Consider the following 20,095-nt stretch of genomic DNA (forward strand, 5'->3'; position numbering starts at 1 on the left):
CAGAAGCGGATTGGCGCATGGACAGGGCCCACCGATCATTAGGTTCCAGACCAGCTGACGGCACCAGACCACGTGATGTCATCGTCTGCTTTCACTTTTTTGAGAGCAAGGAAGCCTTGTTAGCTTCTGTATGCAACATTCCATCCTTGGAATTTAAAGGGGACAGGCTCCAGCTCTTCTGTGATCTCTCTCCGATTACCCTGGCTAAACGGCGAGCACTGAAGCCACTCACCACACATCTCCAGCACCACCGTGTCCCATATCGCTGGGGTTTTCCCTTCAGGTTGGTAGTCTCCAAAGATAATTCCCAAGTTAATCTTCGTGATCTTTTTGAGGTGGACTCCTTCCTGAAGCAATTGGGACTACCTCTGCCAGAAGACCATTCCTCATTACCGCCTTCTCCATCTCGTCCTTCTGCTACCCCCAACAAGATTTGGACACCAGTTCGTAGGGGCCGGAAGCGTCCTTCACGTACTCCACAACGTCCTTGTCCTTCTCGTTCCAGCGACGTTCCTGCTTGATGCTTCTCTGCGGTGTTCTTCTGTGGGCACTTCGAGGTTGCATCCTTACCCTTACCCCCTTCCCCCTCCCCCTCCCCCCCCCCTTCATTTTCCTTTTTTTCCTGTGCTGGGTCCCCCATATATTATATTTTTCTGGCCGGATTTGCCAACTGATATGTTCCGGTTGTCCTGTTGTCCCCGATCTCGTCCAGACAATTATCTGGACGACTTGGGTATTGATGTTTCTCCCAAGTCCATATCCTTACGGATATCTATATTCTTTATTGCAATGTTTTTGGTTTGTCTAGTATTAGTTTTCTGTTTTTGTCTCATTGATGGTATCTCATTTATCTTTTCTGCTGGTACATGTGTCATACTCATTGTCATTTTGTGATGGCTTTACGACTTCTGTCATATAATGTCAAAGGTCTTAACTCTGTTCAGAAGCGGTGGATGGCTTTGAAGGAATTCCGATCCTCAGGCGCAGATATTATTTTTGTCCAGGAGACTCATTTTAAGTCAGCAGGCTCCTTTTCGTTTTGCCACAAGGTTTTTGACTCAATCCTATTCGGCCTTTGACCATTCTGGTAGGTCTGGAGTGGCAATACTGATCCGGACACATTGCTCCCTTCGGGTCGTCTCCTCCAAGGTCGATCATCATGGTCACTTCATTATCCTAGAATGTATGCTTGGTGACACTCCCCTTATTTTGCTGAATCTCTATGCTCCGAATTCAGGTCATTTACAATTCCTTACACAAACTCTCGCCAAATTAGGCTCCTTTTCCGCTCCACACATGATTATAGGGGGTGACTTTAATTTAGTCCTTTCACCAAATAAGGATAGGAAGGTGCTCTTCGAGTCCACTCCTTCGAAACGGCAATACTCCTCCTCGAAATCTTTTCGTAAATTGATCAGGGAGCATCGTCTCTTTTATGCCTGGTGGATTCGACATTCTACCCACAAACAGTTCACCTTCTGTTTCACACCTCACTGCTGCTACTCCTGCTTAGATCATTTCTTCATTTCAGTTCCTCTTCTTCTGCTCCTAGTTTCTTCTAACATCAATCCTATTACATGGTCTGACCACGCCACCCTGACCTTAAATTTATTATTCCCCAATGTTATGCCAAAATCAGGTCATTGGCGTCTCAATGAGTCCTTTTTAACCACGGAACATCTCCGTGCTGAGCTCTCACAGGGACATGATATGTACTTTCAACGCAATGTAGGCTCTGTACCATCTACCTCGACTGTATGGAAAGCTCACAAGGCGGTATTTCAAGGCCTTTGTATCTCCATGGGTTCTCGCCTGAAGAAATCCTCACAGCATGCCAGGATTACCCTAGTTCGCCAGTTAACCCTAACTGAATGTAGACTTCTCGTAAAGCCGTCTATTTCTAGGCTGTATAAAGTGACCTCCCTATGTGACCAAGTCAAAACCCTTGATGCTTGTAAGTCCACAAAATCTCTCCTCTGGGTCAGGCAGAAATTCTACGAATTCTCTAACAAACCCCACCGTATGCTTGTAAATAGACTTAAAGCACAGTCCCCTTCTACATTGCCGGACCATCTTGTCCAGCCGAATGGGAGCCCTACTTGCGATACTTGTGTGATGGTCTCCCTTTTTGGCTCATATTATGAGTCCATTTACAACTGTTTGACCTCAGACCTCCACCCTCCTCTTACAGAAACTTCTTTTGATAGGTTTTTCAATTCCCTACTATTACCAAAGCTATCGTCTTCTGACATTGTGGCCCTCAACGCTGACATTACACCTGAAGAACTATTTGATACAGTCAAACATCTCTCCTCACGCAAAGCCCCGGGACCAGATGGACTTCCCTACTCCTATTACAAGACCTTCATTGGTATCCTAGCTCCCCATCTTCTTTCTCTTTATCTCGATTTTTTTCAGAGGTATTGTACCCCAAGCCGATTTTTCCTGAGCGTATATCTCTGTGATTCCCAAACCTGGCAAGGACCATTCCATCTTAGATAACTATCGTCCTATTGCTCTATTGAACTCTGATTACAAGATTTTTACTAAGATCCTCCCCAATCGGTTATCTAGGCTCATCTCCAAACTCATACACAGAGACCAGGTTGGCTTTGTTCCTGCCAGACATGCAGCGGATAATACCAGAAGATCTATTGATCTAGTTGACTTGGTTAACCGGTCCTCCATCCCCACTATTTTATTGAGCTTAGATGCCCAAAAAGCTTTTGACCGCCTCAGCTGGCCTTATATGTTTATGGTCTTGGAGAAGTTTGGCTTCCGTGGCCCTTTTGTGGCAGCTTTAAAAGCTCTTTACTCTCACCCTTCCTCACAGGTCAGACTAGCTTCCTTTCTTTCACCTCCTTTCCAGATGTCGAATGGTACACGGCAGGGATGCCCACTCTCTCCCCTATTATTTATCCTCTGTTTGGAACCATTGGCTATTGCAATCTGGGCCCATCCTGACATAAAAGGGGTAATGTCTCATGGCCGTAAATACAAACTATCCCTATTTGCGGATGATATTCTCACTCTCTCGAACCCACAAATCTCCCTCCCAGCATTACATAAACTTCTACGACAATTTGGGACTCTTTCGGGTTACAAGGTTACAACCAAGACTGAAGCGCTCCCACTCCACATTCCACCAGTTGTCCTCTCATCCCTCCAAGACTCTTTTCCATATCGATGGTGCACCCATTCTTTAAAATTGGGTATTAATCTTACCTCTTCCTCCAGTTCTATTTATGATGTCAATTTCCCCCCACTATTTATTTTTTTTCCTTAAAGTTTATTAATAAAGTCAGCATACAATAAGTACAGGTAATACAAGGTATCAGTCGGAAATACAATAGGAGGTAATACATATATAGCAAACAAAAAGATACATAGCAATGCATAGACAAAGAATCAGACATAAGTCATCCCAGGGTAAAGAAAACGGGAAAAATGAGAACATGCGAGCGCAGGAACATTAAAGGAATATCTGGTCACAAGCCCTTATCCCCCCACTATTTATAGCTATTTCCCGTTCCTTAAAGTTTTGGGATACTCTACCCTTATCATTCTTGGGACGTATCAATGTCATAAAGATGACTGTACTACCCAAGCTTTTATATTTATTTGCGACTCCTGTTACTGTTCCCGTGCCCAAACTACATTCCCTCCAGAAATCCCTTCTACATTTTATCTGGCATAATAAGCGGCATAGAATTGCTCGCAGTGTGCTACTGTCTTTGTGCTCTAGAGGAGGCCTAGGGGCACCAGATATCGTGACCTACTATTATGCTACTCACCTCCGTTTCATTCCGTCATGGTCCACTCAGTTTCCTCCCAATTTGTGGACTGAGATCGAGTCCTTACAATTGACTCCGACTCATCCTTGCTCTCTCCTCTGGTCATCCTCGGCGGTGGACCTTGCACCTTTCTGTCGTCTTTTCCTTGGCCCCATGCAATTTTCCATGAGTATTTGGCGGAAATGTAAGACCAGGTTTGCACTGACCTCAGACTGCTCTCCACTGACTAATATTCTCTTTATCCCAATCTTCCAGATAGTTTGGCCGTGTCCCGGTTGCTCCCTTGGGTCAAGGCTAGGCTTTTCCAATTGCGCCATCTAGTACACCCTATTACTCGGAAGTTGCAACCGTTCTCATACCTCCAGAAAAAGGATCTGCCCTCCCAACATTTTATATATACCTTCAGCTACACCATTTTTTCTCCGCCATGTCTCCCACTTTGACTCTTGGGAAACCTTCTCCCTTTGAGAATCTATGTATACAGGGCCCAAACAGACAAACTCTTAATGGACGCTACCCCTCTCTCTAATGACACTCACCATTACATGCGCAAGTGGTCCCAGTTTTCAAAATGTGACATCGATCTAACACAGTGGAAGAAAATTTTGGAAAACGCATGTAAATCTTCTGTCTGTGCGATTTATAAAGAAAATACATACAAAAATCTGATGATGTGGTACAAAACCCCTGAGGTTATTCATGCTTTTAACCCGAGTGCTTCTGCTGCCTGCTGGCATTGTGGGAAAGACTTTGGCTCCCTCTTCCACATTTTTTGGACTTGTGGATCCATTGTCCCTTTTTGGGAAGAGGTTTTGTCTTTTTTACAATTGTTATTGCATACCTCTCTCCCCTTTGAGCCCCTATACTTTTTATTGGGCTTGCCGTTCGCAGGTCTTCCCAAGGTGTCCAGGAAACACTCCACACATATTTTGACTGGGGCCAAAAGAAGCATTCCTATGTGTTGGTTATCCGCTATACCGCCCTCGATGTCCACTTTGTTTAAAATTATTGCTGATGTACGACAGATGGAATACCTGACTGCTATACACTCCGGCTCGACAACTGTGTTCGAGGCAGTGTGGCACCCATGGGATTATTTTTCCCCTTCCCACCTTTCGCCAACTGTGCTGTTGTGATAGCCTCCCCACTGTAGCTATGTGATGTTATTATGTTTGTAACCATGCAGATTTTACCATCGATGTGCTCCTCTTTATTTTGCTCTCTTTCAACGTGTTATATATATATATATATATATATATATATATATATATATATGTGTGTGTGTGTGTGTGAGAATATCAATAAAAATTATTAATACAAAAAAAAAAAGCTACCCAGTTCAACTTGTCCCCCAGCCCGTCTAACAATGGCTTTTTTCACAAGGAACATGGATAGGTATAACTTAACAAATAGGGAGATAAGATAGCCAGTTCAACATGCCAGCCAGCCAACAACCAAATTAACCTGTCTAACAGTATGCATTTAAAACCAGGGGTTTAGTTAGCACACATTTGTAAATACATACGTAAGCCACAGAGCCACATCATGGCACCCCGACATTCTGTGGTCCTAACTCTAAAAATTGTGGGAGTCCTCATAGTAGAGGCACATGTATTTAATGGATAGACCAAGGGCAGGTGATCCTGAGGGAGCCCACCCCTCCTTAAAGGTACAGGAGCAAAAAGGACACCCAGCATATAGCACAATGTCAGCCAGGGTATCCAGTGCACCCACAGACCTCCATTACATTGTGTGAAAGTTGGTCACTGCCCCATTCTATAACTGGCTTTTACAGCAGTGAACTCAAAGTTTACAAAGTGAAGTCAAATTATCCCTATCGCTGGTGCCCCCACGCCTTGCGGTATTTAGGTACCAACCTTACCTCCTCTTACCACTCCCTTTATGAAGCTAATTTTTCACCCCTGTTTCATGCTATTTCTCAGTCCTTAAAATCTTGGGACAACCTTGCCATCTCCTTCCTTGGCTGGATTAGTGTGCTAAAAATATCAGTCCAGGTTGCGCCTGGTGGCTGCCGCTGTGTGCAGCTCTTTTGTCCTTCGGGCCTCGCTTCCATCCTTCTGGCCATCCCTGGCTTGGACCGTTTGTCAGTTAACAGCCAGGTTCTGAGAGACCAGAGGTTGTCAGGCTCAGTGCTTCCTGCCACGCTGGGGGCCCTTAACATTAAATTTATGAGGATTCACATCGCACTGGCCAACTTATTTTTCTTGGTGCGAGGCTGCGTAGCGGCATCTGTGTTCTTCTCAGTGGCTTGGACTTTGTTCATTCTTACAGGGCATTTGCCCGAGCAACTTGCCTTTTAAGTATCATTTCAGGATGATGGTTCTGCTCTTGCAATTTTCCTCACTGTCACTTGGTTAGTCACCTATTAATTCATACCTTTCTTCATGGGCACCTTGAGACCTGCACTTGGTTCTTTCGGTCCTTCAGAAGCCTCTGTTTGAGAACCTTGGAGATTCTCTTTTGGCTACGTTATTTCCAGGGGGTTGCCCTCTTGGTTGCCATCACCTTGGCTTGCCGAGTGTCAGAGCTAGCCACTTTGTCCGGTCGGTCCTCCTACCTGGTTTGCCACGGGGGTACAGTGGTGCTCTGTTAGCTGAAGGTGGAATCTTTCTCACCTAAACTGGGACTTTGTCCTACCTTCCTTGTGTCCATGCCCTTTGCCCCCTGAGGAGATTGCGCTGTACTACTGGTATGTGGTCTGGGCTGTTGGGTGTACCTGTCACTACTGGTGGACGGATTCTCTGTGATTGCAGACAGCCCATTTGATGGCCTGGCGGGATCCTCCTGCCATTTCTTGTTGGCTCAGACAGACAGCTGTTTGGGCTTGTGCCATCAAGGGTTGAGCTCCTTCCTTCCCTACTATGGCATTCTCTACCATGGCGCTTAGTGTCTTCTTGCTGTTCTGACCTCCCAGGGTCTGTGTCTCACATTTGCAAGCTGGCTACCTGGTTGTCTGTGCATACTTTTTTACCAGGTTTTTACAGCATAATGTATCTGCATCTTTGGATGCTGTGTTTTGGCTGCAAGGTTTTTCAGGCTGCTGCTTGAGATCCCCTAGTTTTCCCCTTTTGGGTGTTTTTTGGGTAGTTGCATCGTTTGTCTGTTTTCTTGACACCCCCTCATTTAGGCACTACTTTGGGACATACCAATGGTCAAGATTAAGAAGAGCTGTGTCCCTCAATGAACGCAAGAGGAAATTTAGTTTTTTTTTTTTTTGTTTTTTTTTGTTACCATAAAATCCTTTTCTCTGAGTTCATTGACAGACACAGTACCCGTCCCCCTGGTAGTTATTTTTTGCTGTTACTGCTTGTGACTAACTGAGCTGCTTAGAGCAGAGAGGATGTTTATATACTGCCTAGTGTCCTACTCCTGCAGGTGTCAATATAATCCAATGTTCAAGATTTAAGAAGAGCCGTGTCTGTCAATGTACTCCGATAAAGGGATTTTACTGTGAGTCTTGTTATTTCTTTTGGCTCTCGCTATTGCACATGATACAGTTTATCCAATACTGAATCTTCACACTACCTCATTCTGTGTGTTTTTTTTGGATGCATTTAGCTTTTGTGAAGAAATGTGCAGTCTTTTTTTTAAGGTATTAGCAACGTTCACAGTTCTGAAAAGAAGTGTCAAATGATTATAAATGAGTCATATCTAAGGCTGGCCATACACGCACAGATTTATTTATTTTTTTTGCTCAGCCTGTAGGCTTAACAAAAAAAGTCTAACAGATTCCTACATCCACGGCATACAGTGTAAATAGACAAATTTCCTGCTGCAGCTATTGAATTCTGACAGCTTGGATGCAGATGCAGTTAAGCCGATAGTTTTCTGCCCAGCTCCTTTAATTTCTTCAGTCAAAGGATGTCGGGCTGGAGGGTGCAGTCAGAGCTCCCCACAAGGCACATTTTGTCTGGTTCATCAGGGACCGATCAAAATTCATTCAGTGTATGGTCAGCTTAAGTATATTGGCTATTTTAGTCTCCGCTGTAATTGCACTGTAAGTGTAATCCTAGATCTGTGAGGTGATGAGACTAGAAAAGAGAAAGTTGTTCATCTTTAAAGTGCTAATAATCACATATACCCACTGAAGGGACTAGCCTCAGGTAATACACAGTGATGAAGTAATCCTCCTACATAAGTAGTACCTGCTTATCTGTAGCTCTCAATTCTCTAGAGCGTTTTAAACTAAACACATCAAAAGGTATTTCTGACTTTACAGGAGGCAGGGAGCAGGCAATCTGAGACCTGGGCGGAGTGAACATACCCCCCTTTAAACACTCTCTTAGAGAAACATGCACAACTCAGGCTGTTAATCACCTGCTGTTTGCTCCAGGGGGGCGAAGCTGTCTCCCAGCATAGCCTGGTGTCCAGATAAGCTGTCAGAAAAGACTCATGCTGATAGTGTGAATCCTGTCTGCTTTATAAATCCTCTTAAGTTCCTTTTGTCATTTCAGGGGTTTACCACCTTTTTAATTTCCTATATCGTAATTATTTTTGGGAGCTAACTTTTTTTTTTTTTTTTTTTCCAGAGATCTGAATTTTCTTCATTATGATCCTGCAAAGGAGGACCATGCAACATTTGAAACAAAAGCAGAAGAGAAACAAAGGTAATATACACTGCCAGTATAAAATTAACATATGCTGTTGTGCATAATACTTAGTTTTTAGTTCTTGCTCCCATTAGATAGATAGAGCTCATAGTTTTAAGCTACAATATTAAAGTGGTTTTAAACCCTCACATTACTCAGTGACTGGCCTCATGCAGATTAAACAAATCCTCCTGCATATTTCTGTCTATATGCAGCCATCTCTTCTCTACATCTGTTCAAAGTTCTGAATTTATAAAGCTTGACAGACTGTTCAGAAGAAAGTGGGCAGAGAGCTGACGTTACACTCCTGCAGAGCTCAGTGAGGAGAGTTGTGAGAGCTGTTTGGAGGAAAAAGACATCCCTCTCCACACAGCTCAGAGGAACAGAATTGAAGTTGTTAGGCTGGTGTCTTGGAGTCAGAAAAACGTGTTAGAAATGACTCATGTTGATAGCATATGATTGAAGAAGCAGACAGAAATGACACTTAGTGCTTTTAATTGAGACAAGTACAGATTATAGAGTGGTATGCTTTGTCTGCTCATGTCTGAAGTTTACAACCACTTTAAAAGAGAGCACAAAACAAGTTCACTGATGTAGTGCACATCATCCTAGTCTTGACTAAAGATACAGTGCCTTGAAAAAGTATCCATACCCCTTGAAATTTTCCACATTTTGTCATGTTTCAACCAAAAACGTAAATGTATTGTAGTGGGATTTTATGTGATAGCCTGACACAAAGTGGCACATAATTGTAAGGTGGAAGGAAAATGATAAATGGTTTTCAAGATTTTTTTTTTTTACAAATATCTGAAAAGTGTGGCATGCATTTGTATTCAGCCCGCATAACTCCGATACCCCTAACTAAATTCTAGTGGAACCAATTGTCTTCAGAAGTTACCTAATTAGTAAATTGAGTCCACCTGTGGGTAATTTAATCTCAGTATAAATACAGCTGTTCTGTGAAGCCCTCAGAGGTTTGTTAGAGAACATTAGTAAACAAACCGCATCATAAAGGCCAAGGAACACATCAGACAGATAGTTAGGGATAAAGTTGTGGAGAACATTAACGCAGGGTGAGGTATAAAAAAGTATCCCAAGCTTTCACAGAACAGCTGTATTTATACTGAGATTAAATTACCCACAGGTGGACTCAATTTACTAATTAGGTGAATTCTGAAGGCAATTGGTTCCACTAGATTTTAGTTAGGGGTAAAAGGAGCTGAATACAAACGCATGCCACACTTTTCAGATATTTATTTGTAAAAAAAATCTTAACCACTTGAGCTCCTGAGGATTTACCCCCCCTTAATGACCAGGCCTCTTTTTGCTACTCGGCGCTGCACTAATTCAACTGATAATTGCGCGGTCATGCAATGCTGCACCCAAATGAAATTTACGTCCTTTTTTCACACAAATAGAGCTTTCTTTTGGTGTAATTTGATCATCTGTGCGCTTTTTATTTTTCACGCTATAAACAAAAAAAGACCAAAAATTTTGAAGAAAAACAATATTTTTTACTTTTCAGCTATAAAAAATATATAGTAAATTCAAAGTTGGTTATAAATTTAGGCCAAAATGTATTCTGCTACATGTTTTTGGTAAAAAAAATCCCAATAAGTGTATATTGATTGCTTTGTGTGGAAGTTATAGCGTCTATAAACTATGGTATAAATACTGCAATTTACGCCATTTTTCTGCTATACAGCGCTGCGCTAGTTTAACGGACAATTGCGCGGACATGCAATACGGTACATAAATAAAATTGACATCCTTTTTTCCCCACAAATTGAGCTTTCTTTCGGTGGTATTTGATCGCCTGTGCGGTTTTTATTTTTTGCGCTATAAAAAAAAAGGCTGAAAATTTTGAGGAAAAAAAACAATATTTTGGACTTTTTGCTATAAAACATGTCCAGTAAAAAAAAATGCAAAAATCAAATTTAGTCATAAATTTCTGCCAAAATGCATTCTGCGACATGTCTTTTGCTAAAAAAAAATCCCAATACGTGTAAATTAATTGGTTTACGTGAAAGTTATAGCGTTTACAAATGGCGGGAAAGATACTGGGATTTTTAATTTTTTTTATACTAATAATGGTGGCGATCAGCGACTTATGGCGGCGATCAGCGACCTTATGGCGGGACTGTGGCGGACATTTTGGCACTGGGGGGGAACTGACTTGGGGTCACTGACATCCCCAGTGATACCAATACAGTGATCAGTGAAAAAACCCCACTGATACTGTACTAATGTCACTGGGGAGGAAGGGGTTAACATATTTAGAGTTTACTGTGTAAGGGGAGTGTTTTACTAGGGGGCGGGGGTGTGTACTGGACGGGGGGAGGGAGGGGGGAGCTGATCGAGGGAGAGAAATTCTTCTCACCCTCTGCAGCTTGTCGGGGAACTGTCACAGAGCAGGCTGTGTGTAAACAATGCAGCTCTGCTCTGTGTCAGTGATAACAGCTCATCGCGGGAAAACGGCCGGTAAAAACAGTCCGTGACCCGGCTGCGGACACCCGCGGGACAGGCAGGGCAGGCGCGCGCGCCTCACGCGCGCCCCCTACCTGTTTTGCGGAGGTCCATTTTTAAAACGTTGTTTTGCCTACGAGCGCCGCCCTGCCGCCGTTTATAGGCGGTGGCTGGGCGGCATGTGGTTAAACAATTTATCATTTTCCTTCCACTTCAGTTATGTGCCACTTTGTGTTGGTCTTTCACATAAAATCCCAATAAAATACATTTATGTTTTTGGTTGTAACATGACAAAATGTGGAAAATTTCAAGGGGTATGAATATTATTTTCAAGGCACTGTGGACTTCACTGACTTTGAAAGAGCTTTGAATTATTTATCACAACTGATTCTGTTGATTAAGTGCACTTGGCATGGGTGTTCACTTTCACCAATTTTATTTAATATTGCTTCTGAACACTTATCTAGATACCTTCATTTTGGGTCATCGTTGAAGGGAATAAACATAGGAAAAAGAGATCAAAATGCACTCTTTGCTGATGATTTACTAATTTTTTCAGCACAGCCGGGACATATCCCACAGATTCAAAAAATATTTGTACAATATAGTAGATTTTCTGGTTTTCATATACACTTTAACAAAAGTGAGACACCACCAATTACAATTATACGCCATAGAACATGGGAACAACATACTCCATTTGTTCAAATCGCATATCTAGGGATAAAGATTGGTAAAATGCCATCTTTACTGTATGCTTTGAATTATCCACCATTGATAAATAGTATAGTTGGAGATGTGGGGTTAACTTCCACTCGCACGATCTGGGCAAAGCCATCTTGTTAAGATGGTAAGTTTAGCCCTTCTTCTCTTTCCTTTACAAACATTACCAATTCTTTGTAAGCATAAAGATGTGAATTAATTAACAAATGGTATGGATAGGTTTTTATGGCATGGGAAGAGACCGTGACTATCAATATCTACTCTTTCTCTGCCTACAAATAAAGGTGGTCTTGGCCTTCCCAATATTGAAATTACAATTTAGCTTGTGTAGCACCACCCTAAAGGAGCAGCTTGATAACTTTAGGCTCTCTGATCTGTGTGTCCACTCCAAAAACAACCTCTGCCTTTCCGAAACACCTGGTTGACTAAAAATCACTGCAAACATGGATAAAATACACAGGTGTAAAATGCATTTTAACCTGGCTGTGGGTTACTACCAATAAAGAAGACACACACCTGTTTAGTGGCAAATGCTCTCTTAATCTATTGATACAGGTTAGAATAAATGGCAAACTGAACATACTGTAAATGAGCAAACAGCTGATAGATTATGACATAGTCTGCTAGACTGAGAAATAACTGTTAAAATGGCAAAAAATGTATTTTTTTACCCCTAACTAGAATTAGGAGGGTAAGTTAGTAAATCAGCAACAAACAATATTAGTAAACGTTAAATGCAGTATAAATGACAGTAACTCTACACCACTGTGCATTTTTATCCTTTTAAAAAATGGAAGCAGACAAAAAACAGTTGGATGAAAAACGGATAATGAATGTTAACTGATGTAAACTGAATCCATTTTTCTTAGCAAAAACTTGACTGAACGGATGATGCCCGTGTGCAAGGGGCCGTATTATACAATATTAGCTTGGAGTGAGCAAGGAATGTCTCCCTATGTATCAAAGTTCCTGCCAATTCTGGATAATCCATCATTTCCATGCAGCTTTTCAAACCTGGAGTGAGAAAGGGTTTACTGCAGCACAGCAACTGTACCATACTAATTATTACACGTTGAAGTATTGAAACAATCTTTATGGAATTTAATATTTCACGCCAGCATTATCTCTACTATTTACAAATATCTAGTTACCAAGGATCCTGTTGCAGTGATGGGCTCGATTAAATTATTACTGACTTTTTGGGGTAAATTGATATCTGATTTATACAATGCTTCAATGATATCTCATCTAAATCCATGAAAAATTGGTGTGCTGATTTGCTTCTCACAAAAATCTTGTGGAAAAATTAGTGGAGGGATGCAACAAGGTTCAGAGAATCATAAACGAGAGCTGGAGAGAAACTCAATTTAATAATATGTATAGAGCATAATCCCCCATTGCGGTATACAGGAGTATGTCCAAAATGTAATTTCCATATAGACCCACTTTGGCACCAAACTTTGTGTTCACAAAGACGTTTGAGGTTACTGTTCAGCTCTGACCAGGGTGAGGCTTTAGCTCTATAAATAGACTAATTTTTAGTGTATTCATATATGTTTATTGACAGTTGGGAGCGCCATTATGAGGTACTGAATTACTAGCGCCTGTCCTATGGTCGCAGAATTAATAACCAAAGTAAGAAAATGGCTTTATAATGAAAAATTATGTTTTGAAACTCTCAAATCACACCCAAGTTAATACTTTTTTTTTTGTCTTTTTTTTTTTTTAAAGAGGTGGTAACAGTTTATAGACTATACTCTAGATCTGGTGGATATACAATTATTTATGCTCACATTTAAATATACAGAATGGTATATCAAAGCTGATTCTGTTGATAGTTTGGGAAATCTCCAGCATAACTCACAGTAAAAATGTATCTTTATTAACTTAATTATTTAGGATATACAATATAGGAATTAAGGGTTGCTGTCAGGTGTGGATAAAGAATATTAGTTACATTTGTTAGAATTAAAATGTTTGATATTTGTAATATACTTAGTGTACTGTATGTTAACCATTATGTTTCTATTTGTTAAAAAGAATGCTTAAATATCATAATGCAAGAGCAACTGAGATGTAAATTGTGGATATTTTTTGATCTTATACCATTCAGAAAAAAAAAGTGTTGACTCTTAAATCTAGTCAGCAAGTTCAAGTAATCTATTGTTTTTTTTTCTTCTTGAATCAAGTGACTGTTTTGGGTGTATCAGCCTTTTTTCAGCAATCAAGTTTTTTATTGAATTTTAAGAGAGATAAACATAGTGATCGGATTTGTAGATAGAATCATTTGCAAATGATTACAAAACAAACCTTTACCAGTAATAATGCACATCTTCATTCAGAAAGTTCAGCAAGTTGTTCGAAATAAGAGGAAAAATTAAAGTTAAGGAAAAGAGAACAAAAACGACACTCGTGAAAGTAGTCTTCAATAGGCAACATTCGTATGTACATGTGACAGGACACTTTGGGTGGGGGGCCCATGGAACATAGCCCCCTTTGGAGGGGTGAGGAGACCCCTGTCTTAGCTCCCCATATCCCTATTATGTGTAAGTCACCCTGTGCTTGTTAGGGGTACAGGGTGAAGTGTTCTAATATTGGTGTGGGGGTTGTTCATTGTTTACTACCATGTGGTCCCATTGTTCTATTGTGTGTCTTGCTTGGGAGCAAACTATTATGGGATGTATGTGTTTGTGTATTGGCTTGGTGGGGGTGTCTGCTGGTGTGTTTCTTGTTGCTAGATTTGATTTGCCCCGCCCTGTGTCCTTATGCAGGGAGGTGCATATGTTTATATCTTGTGTCTGTGTTAAAATAAAGCAGTCTATTTCCTGAGTGATTTCAAGGGTGGTGTCCGTGTATCTGTGTTCAGACAGGGCAGTGGGAGTCTAACGGAAATACCCTAGTGCAGTCGGGGTCCGGTTCTGTTACATTGGTGGCAAGCGGTGGGATTGTGCTTCCAAGCTGTGAACTAGTCCAAACCACCACCGGGTTTCAAGATGAGGAAAGTAGACATCGGTCACCCCAGTGGAGATATGGACCTGTCATCAGATTTCCCAGGGCTGCTGCGAATCGTTCTTGCAGCATACCCCAGGACTGTGTCTGCAGATGAGTACCTGGAACTCAGGCAGCAGATTCGGGTGCTGCTGTGAAGTGGAGCCCTTCAGGTTGCTGGTATGTACAAGGTCAAGTTCTATCCAACTCCAGGGGAACGGGGCAGGGACCAGCAGAAGTTATGGATGCCATTTCTGGGAGAGCAACCCCAGGAGCAATGGGTGGCTGAGTTGGACAGGCTGGTCCAGCAGGAGATAGAGCTGGACAACCAATATCGGGCTCTGCAATGGTATGCTGAGCAGAAATATTTAGGGGCGACAACAGAATGCTCTCCGGAGGGATATTACTTTGGTGGCCCTGGATTGCTGTGGGAGAGCCTTACAGATCTTTTTGTGTTTAGCGATGAAGGAGAATCTATCCTTGAGGACCTGCGAGAAGACAGAGGCTATGTTCGGTCTCACAGGGCTCTCAGAGCTTGAACCAGATCTGGAATACCTGCTGAAGAAAGAACAGCATCTGGAAAGGGTGTACAGGCAACTGCTAAAACATTTTTGGCAGCATGCCCAAGAATCAGCAGTGGAAATTCCAGAGACTGGGGATTTGATAGACTTCTCTGCTGAGGAAAAACAACCTGATGAGCCTCCAGCAGAAGAGCTGGCAACAGGGCCAAACATTACTGAACTCTGCCCAGCACTGGTAACATCTTCTGGGTTCCACGGACAGGAGTTGATGAACCCCTATCCCCAAACACCAGTTCCAGAGACTGGGAATTTGATTGACTTTTCTGCTGAGGAGGAACCAGCCGGCGAGCCTCCAGCAGAAGAGCTGGCAACAGGGCCAAACATTGCTGAGCTCTACCCAGTAACAACAACTGCTTCAGTCTCCCTGAGAGAAGAGGCAGCTGGCCTTTCTTCTACACCACTGACAGGGATGGGATTTCCTGCCAGCAGCATCTTTGGAGGTAGAAGAAACTTCTCCAGCTGAAGCACTGACAACTGGACAGAGGGTCCAGGACCTCTGCCCCACACCTGTGGTAGTTTCAGAGGCCCAGGGGGAGAAGGGAGAGGAGGTTGTTGTCCTCCCTCCCCCACAGTCAGCCAGAGTGGAGGAAACTATCTATCCTCCCAAGCCAGGATCTGGGCACCAGGGGGACAGTAACAGAGGAATGCCATCCCAGCAGCAGATCCACAGTCTGGGAGTGGCGTAAGCCAGCCTCCCTTCCCCACGGTTAGCCGGAGCAGATGTGACGTCCCCAGCAGAAGTGCTGGCAACAGGACAGAGCACCTCTGGACTCTGCCTAGCAACTACAGTCGCCACCTGGATACCCCAGGGATGCTGGGCAGTCGGCCCAGATCCCCAACAGCATGATGGAGTCGGCCCAGCCACCCTGTCTTCTCTCCAGCGGCTCAGAGGACTTCAGGGAGAAGGACCAGCCCATACTTCTCTCAAGCGGTGGGTATGTTCTACAAGTGAGGCAGAGGTTGGCTGGGTGAGTAATGCTTTGTTTGGGACAATTTGTTTTGGGTACTGTGTGGGTGCTGACATTGGGGGACTGGAAGTACAGACTAACTTCGGAGTCCACCCATCTGGGGTTTCCTCCTGCGTTAGTCTCCTGCCGAAAGGGGAGATATGTGACTGCAGTCACTTTGGGTGGGGGGCCCATGGAACACAGCCCCCTTTGGAGGGGTGGGGAGACCCCTGTCTCAGCTCCCCATTTCCCTATTATGTGTAAGTCACCCTGTGCTTGTTAGTGGTACAGGGTGAAATGTTCTAATATTGGTGTGGGGGTTGTTCGTTGTTTACTGCCATGTGGTCCCATTGTTCTATTGTGTGTCTTGCTTGGGAGCAAACTATTATGGGATGTATGTGTTTGTGTATTGGCTTGGTGGGTGTTTCCAGCAGCCCTCCTGATGGGACTATCTGTGCTTGTCTCTTGTTGCTAAGTATAGATTGCCCTGCCCTGTGTCATTATGCAGGGAGGGGGGATTTGTCCCCTGAGTGTATAAAAAGCCTGTTTGAGTTTAAAATAAAGAGTTCCATGTTTATACAGACTGTTGTTGTCTCGTCTTGTATGGCCAGTGATGGTGTCCGTGGATCTGTGTTCGGACAGGGAAGCGGGAGACTACCGGAAATACCCTAGTGCAGTCGGGGTCCGGTTCCGTTACAGTACATATCTACCAATTCAAACAAGAATATCTGAAGTCCAGTACTTCCATGTCTGTTCACATTTTGGCATGCAGTTAGTTCTGAGAGCAAGCATTCTCTTGTAAGTGTAATTAAGATTAGTCATGGCTATATGTTCTGATATACTACGTGCTATGTTATTATGCTACATTTTGGTAATTAGTGATTTGGCTACAAGTAAGATATTTAATGTGAGTACGATAGGGGATAGGAAATTTCTCAATGCCCAAATTAAGCAATGCAAATGCTGGATCAGGAGGGGATAGAATGACGGTCATTCTGGATATAAGTTGAAAAGATTGATGCCAAAAACTAGTCAAATGTTTACAGGCCCTAAACTATGAAGGATATTTCCCACCTTTCCAGCGTAGAGAGAAGTGTTGGGGTGGAAAATTTGCAAGTCTATAAGGGGTGAGATACCATCTAGTGGTGGTTTTTTTTTTTTTTTTTTTAGCTATTTCCCAATGATTAACACACTGTGTTATAGTGTAGAAGTAGCGTATTGCTTGCTTCCACTGGTCAACTGAAAAGGTTGATTTTAAGTCAGATTAGCATTTTAGCATAGGTGAAGTTTTAGGAGGTACTAAAATAGATGTTGGAGAATCGGCTTGTGTAGAACTGCCAGGCTTGTGGGTGCTAATAAATTAATGGTTTAGGATTAGTTTTTAAGAAATGGGCGTATGTGTGCAAAAATTTCAGTAGAAGGTATGTTGCAAGTTTGTACTAATTCATGAAAGGTTTTGGGAATATTATCTTTGAAGAGCTCTTCTACCCACATAATACCTAGCTCTCGCCATGTTTTAGTCTGTAGATTGGGTATAATAAGTTCAAAAGAGGAAAGTAGGGTAAGCACATTTTCATTATGCTCATTATGTACTGATCTGTGTACAAAAGTTCTCCATGCTTTGATGGAGGCTTGAATTGTTAGGGGGAATTTATGTAGGTAAAGAAGAGACCATAGATCGGCTAGGAGTATTGATTTTAAATCCGGAGTATTGGTCGGGAAGGATTCAATAGTAACCCATAATGTATTTGGAGAATGATGAAACCAGCATTTCATTTGTGTAAGGTACATCAGCCTTTTTACTGACGTTCTGTAGGTTGAGGCGTTAAGGTTGGGTTTGTAATAAATGGGTTGATTTGCATTGTGTCCAAGTTCTGGTTTTTCCCTCTTACTCAAAAACATGCTAAGATAGAAGTGCCCCTCTAATGAGGATATGGTGGCTTGCTAATTTGACAAAAGCCAAATTTACCTAAACTTTCTTCATAGATTCAAGCTAAGCCCAATGTAGTCTTTCAGGATCTCAGCATATTGAAGAGGTTTGGTTTTCTTGCAGGTCAAACTACTGTATCCAGACATTAGGATAAGAGTATCCTAAAAAAAGCACAGTGAGTACGGTAGAACATAATTGCTGAACTATACATTTTATTTGACTGCTTATCTGCACATCAATATAAGGATGAGCATATTTGTATTGTTCTTTCAACAGCTCGTTCTCCATTAATTAAATAAGATGCTCAAGTCCTGGTGAGCAATAATAAAATCAACACTAACATAAATAAATAGGTAAATGTAAGTATAAAGATAAATATGTGAAGATAAAAATATTAAATATATACCAATTTGCTTAATGTGAGTAACCACTACAGACAAAAAGCAGGAGGGTGCTCACGAGGATTATAATATCAATCATAAATGCAGTATTATCAATCTTAAATTGCAGCGATGATCAGAAAAGAAATAATACTATGGGCCAGTTCACATCAGAACATGGTGCTGGAAAGGTCCATTCCGTGCACGTTTACAGCACCATGCTCAAAACACACTGCCTGTGCAATTAACTGCGGGTGTCAATAATGACCACAGGACCTAATGACGCCCCAAATGAAAATCACAAATGCAGTGCGTTTGCCTGCACCAGATAGCATGGTACCGCAGTACCAACTGATTTGAAGCAGTGTGCTTTTGAAAAGAAGTGCATGCATTACTTTTGTGTGGTCCAGTGCTATTTCAGCCTATTTGAATGAATGGGCAGAACATCGCACTGCACTTAATTGCACAGCAATCACACAGGAACACAGACCAGGTTCCTGTGCAATTCAGGTATGAATCAATCCTAATAATAGTTGCAGTAGTTCAGGGTGTTGCAGAGCGTGTCAAACTCACAGCATCCAGGAAAATAAATGTGTTTCTTAGCCTGGTGGTTCTGGTTCTTATACTGTGTAACCTGCAAAGAGGACACACAGTCCATAAGCAGGATGGAAAAAGTTACTTATAATATTGGGGGAAATCATCCTACCCCTGATGTTGTAAATATCACTGATGGTGGGCAGATTGCTGCCAGTAATCCTCCAGACAATCTTCACCAACCCTTGTAGTGCCTGTTTATCTGCAGCGGTGCAGTTACTACTACACTACACCCTCAGAGGAAGTTGGATATGCCGAAACGCGTCAGTGCGTGACCATCCGAGATGTCAGCATGCACGCCGGGACCACGTGGTGAGAGCACGTGATCGTTGCTTAAAATCTGAGTTACCAGTGTGCGGTGGCCATCTTATTGGAAGTATATATATAATGCGCATTACCATGTTACTCAATGTGAGTGCTTTTCTTAAGGGGGGTTTTCTATGGCAATAAATTATTGTTTTTACAGTATCACGCTATGTGGCTGTTTTATTTTGCCCACATATGGAATTGATATTTCCCAATCTGAATGAGGAGGATATCTGAGTATGAGTTACTAATATCTATTGATTGGAGGTCCTTTTGGGCTGTTGGCTGATTATCAAGTTCGAGATTTCACAGATTGATTGAATTCCTACTAATTTTCCACTGCTGGTTACTCACCAGCTTCTGGTGAGTGTTGAATCCAATGGGGTGTTAATCACTGCAGGATCACATGGATGGTGGATCACTTTATCTTAAAGAGACACCACTGGAATGAATTAAAATTTTCACATTATTTTATATTGTTTTTTCTTTCTTTTATCGGTTTATATCAATTGGACATTGTGTTTTGACATAGCGCTGTTTATGTGTACTTTTTTTAGTCCGTTTATAGATTTTTTGTTTTGTTTTTTTTTTGTTTTATTTAAAACAGCAGCTTGGTTTAAATATTTAATTACTGATTTAATAATTTTTATTTTATTTTCGTATACCAATATTTTCACCATCTCTTGAGCGTGGGGATATAGGCCTATATATTTTTAATTTGTAAAAGTAAAGATGCCTTCTACCACACACCTATAAAACGCAGTAAGGACTGAAGT

At 42.1% G+C, this 20,095-nt stretch overlaps 1 protein-coding gene across 1 annotated transcript in view; it reads left to right on the plus strand.

Moving 5' to 3' along the window:
• The window catches only part of NOL8 (nucleolar protein 8), a gene marked incomplete at its 5' end in the record, with an annotated part of 343,427 nt that overhangs the window by 160,446 nt on the left and 162,886 nt on the right, over window positions 1-20,095 (plus strand). The window contains one exon of the mRNA XM_089684276.1: window positions 8,345-8,422. Coding sequence (XP_089540402.1) covers window positions 8,345-8,422 — 78 coding nt within the window. The remainder of the gene's footprint in view (window positions 1-8,344; window positions 8,423-20,095) is intronic.

This window comes from Staurois parvus, unplaced genomic scaffold (genome assembly GCF_062004578.1).
Source record: "Staurois parvus isolate SC_StPar_1 unplaced genomic scaffold, SC_StPar_1.0 ptg000341l, whole genome shotgun sequence".
Taxonomy (NCBI): Eukaryota; Metazoa; Chordata; class Amphibia; order Anura; family Ranidae; genus Staurois; species Staurois parvus.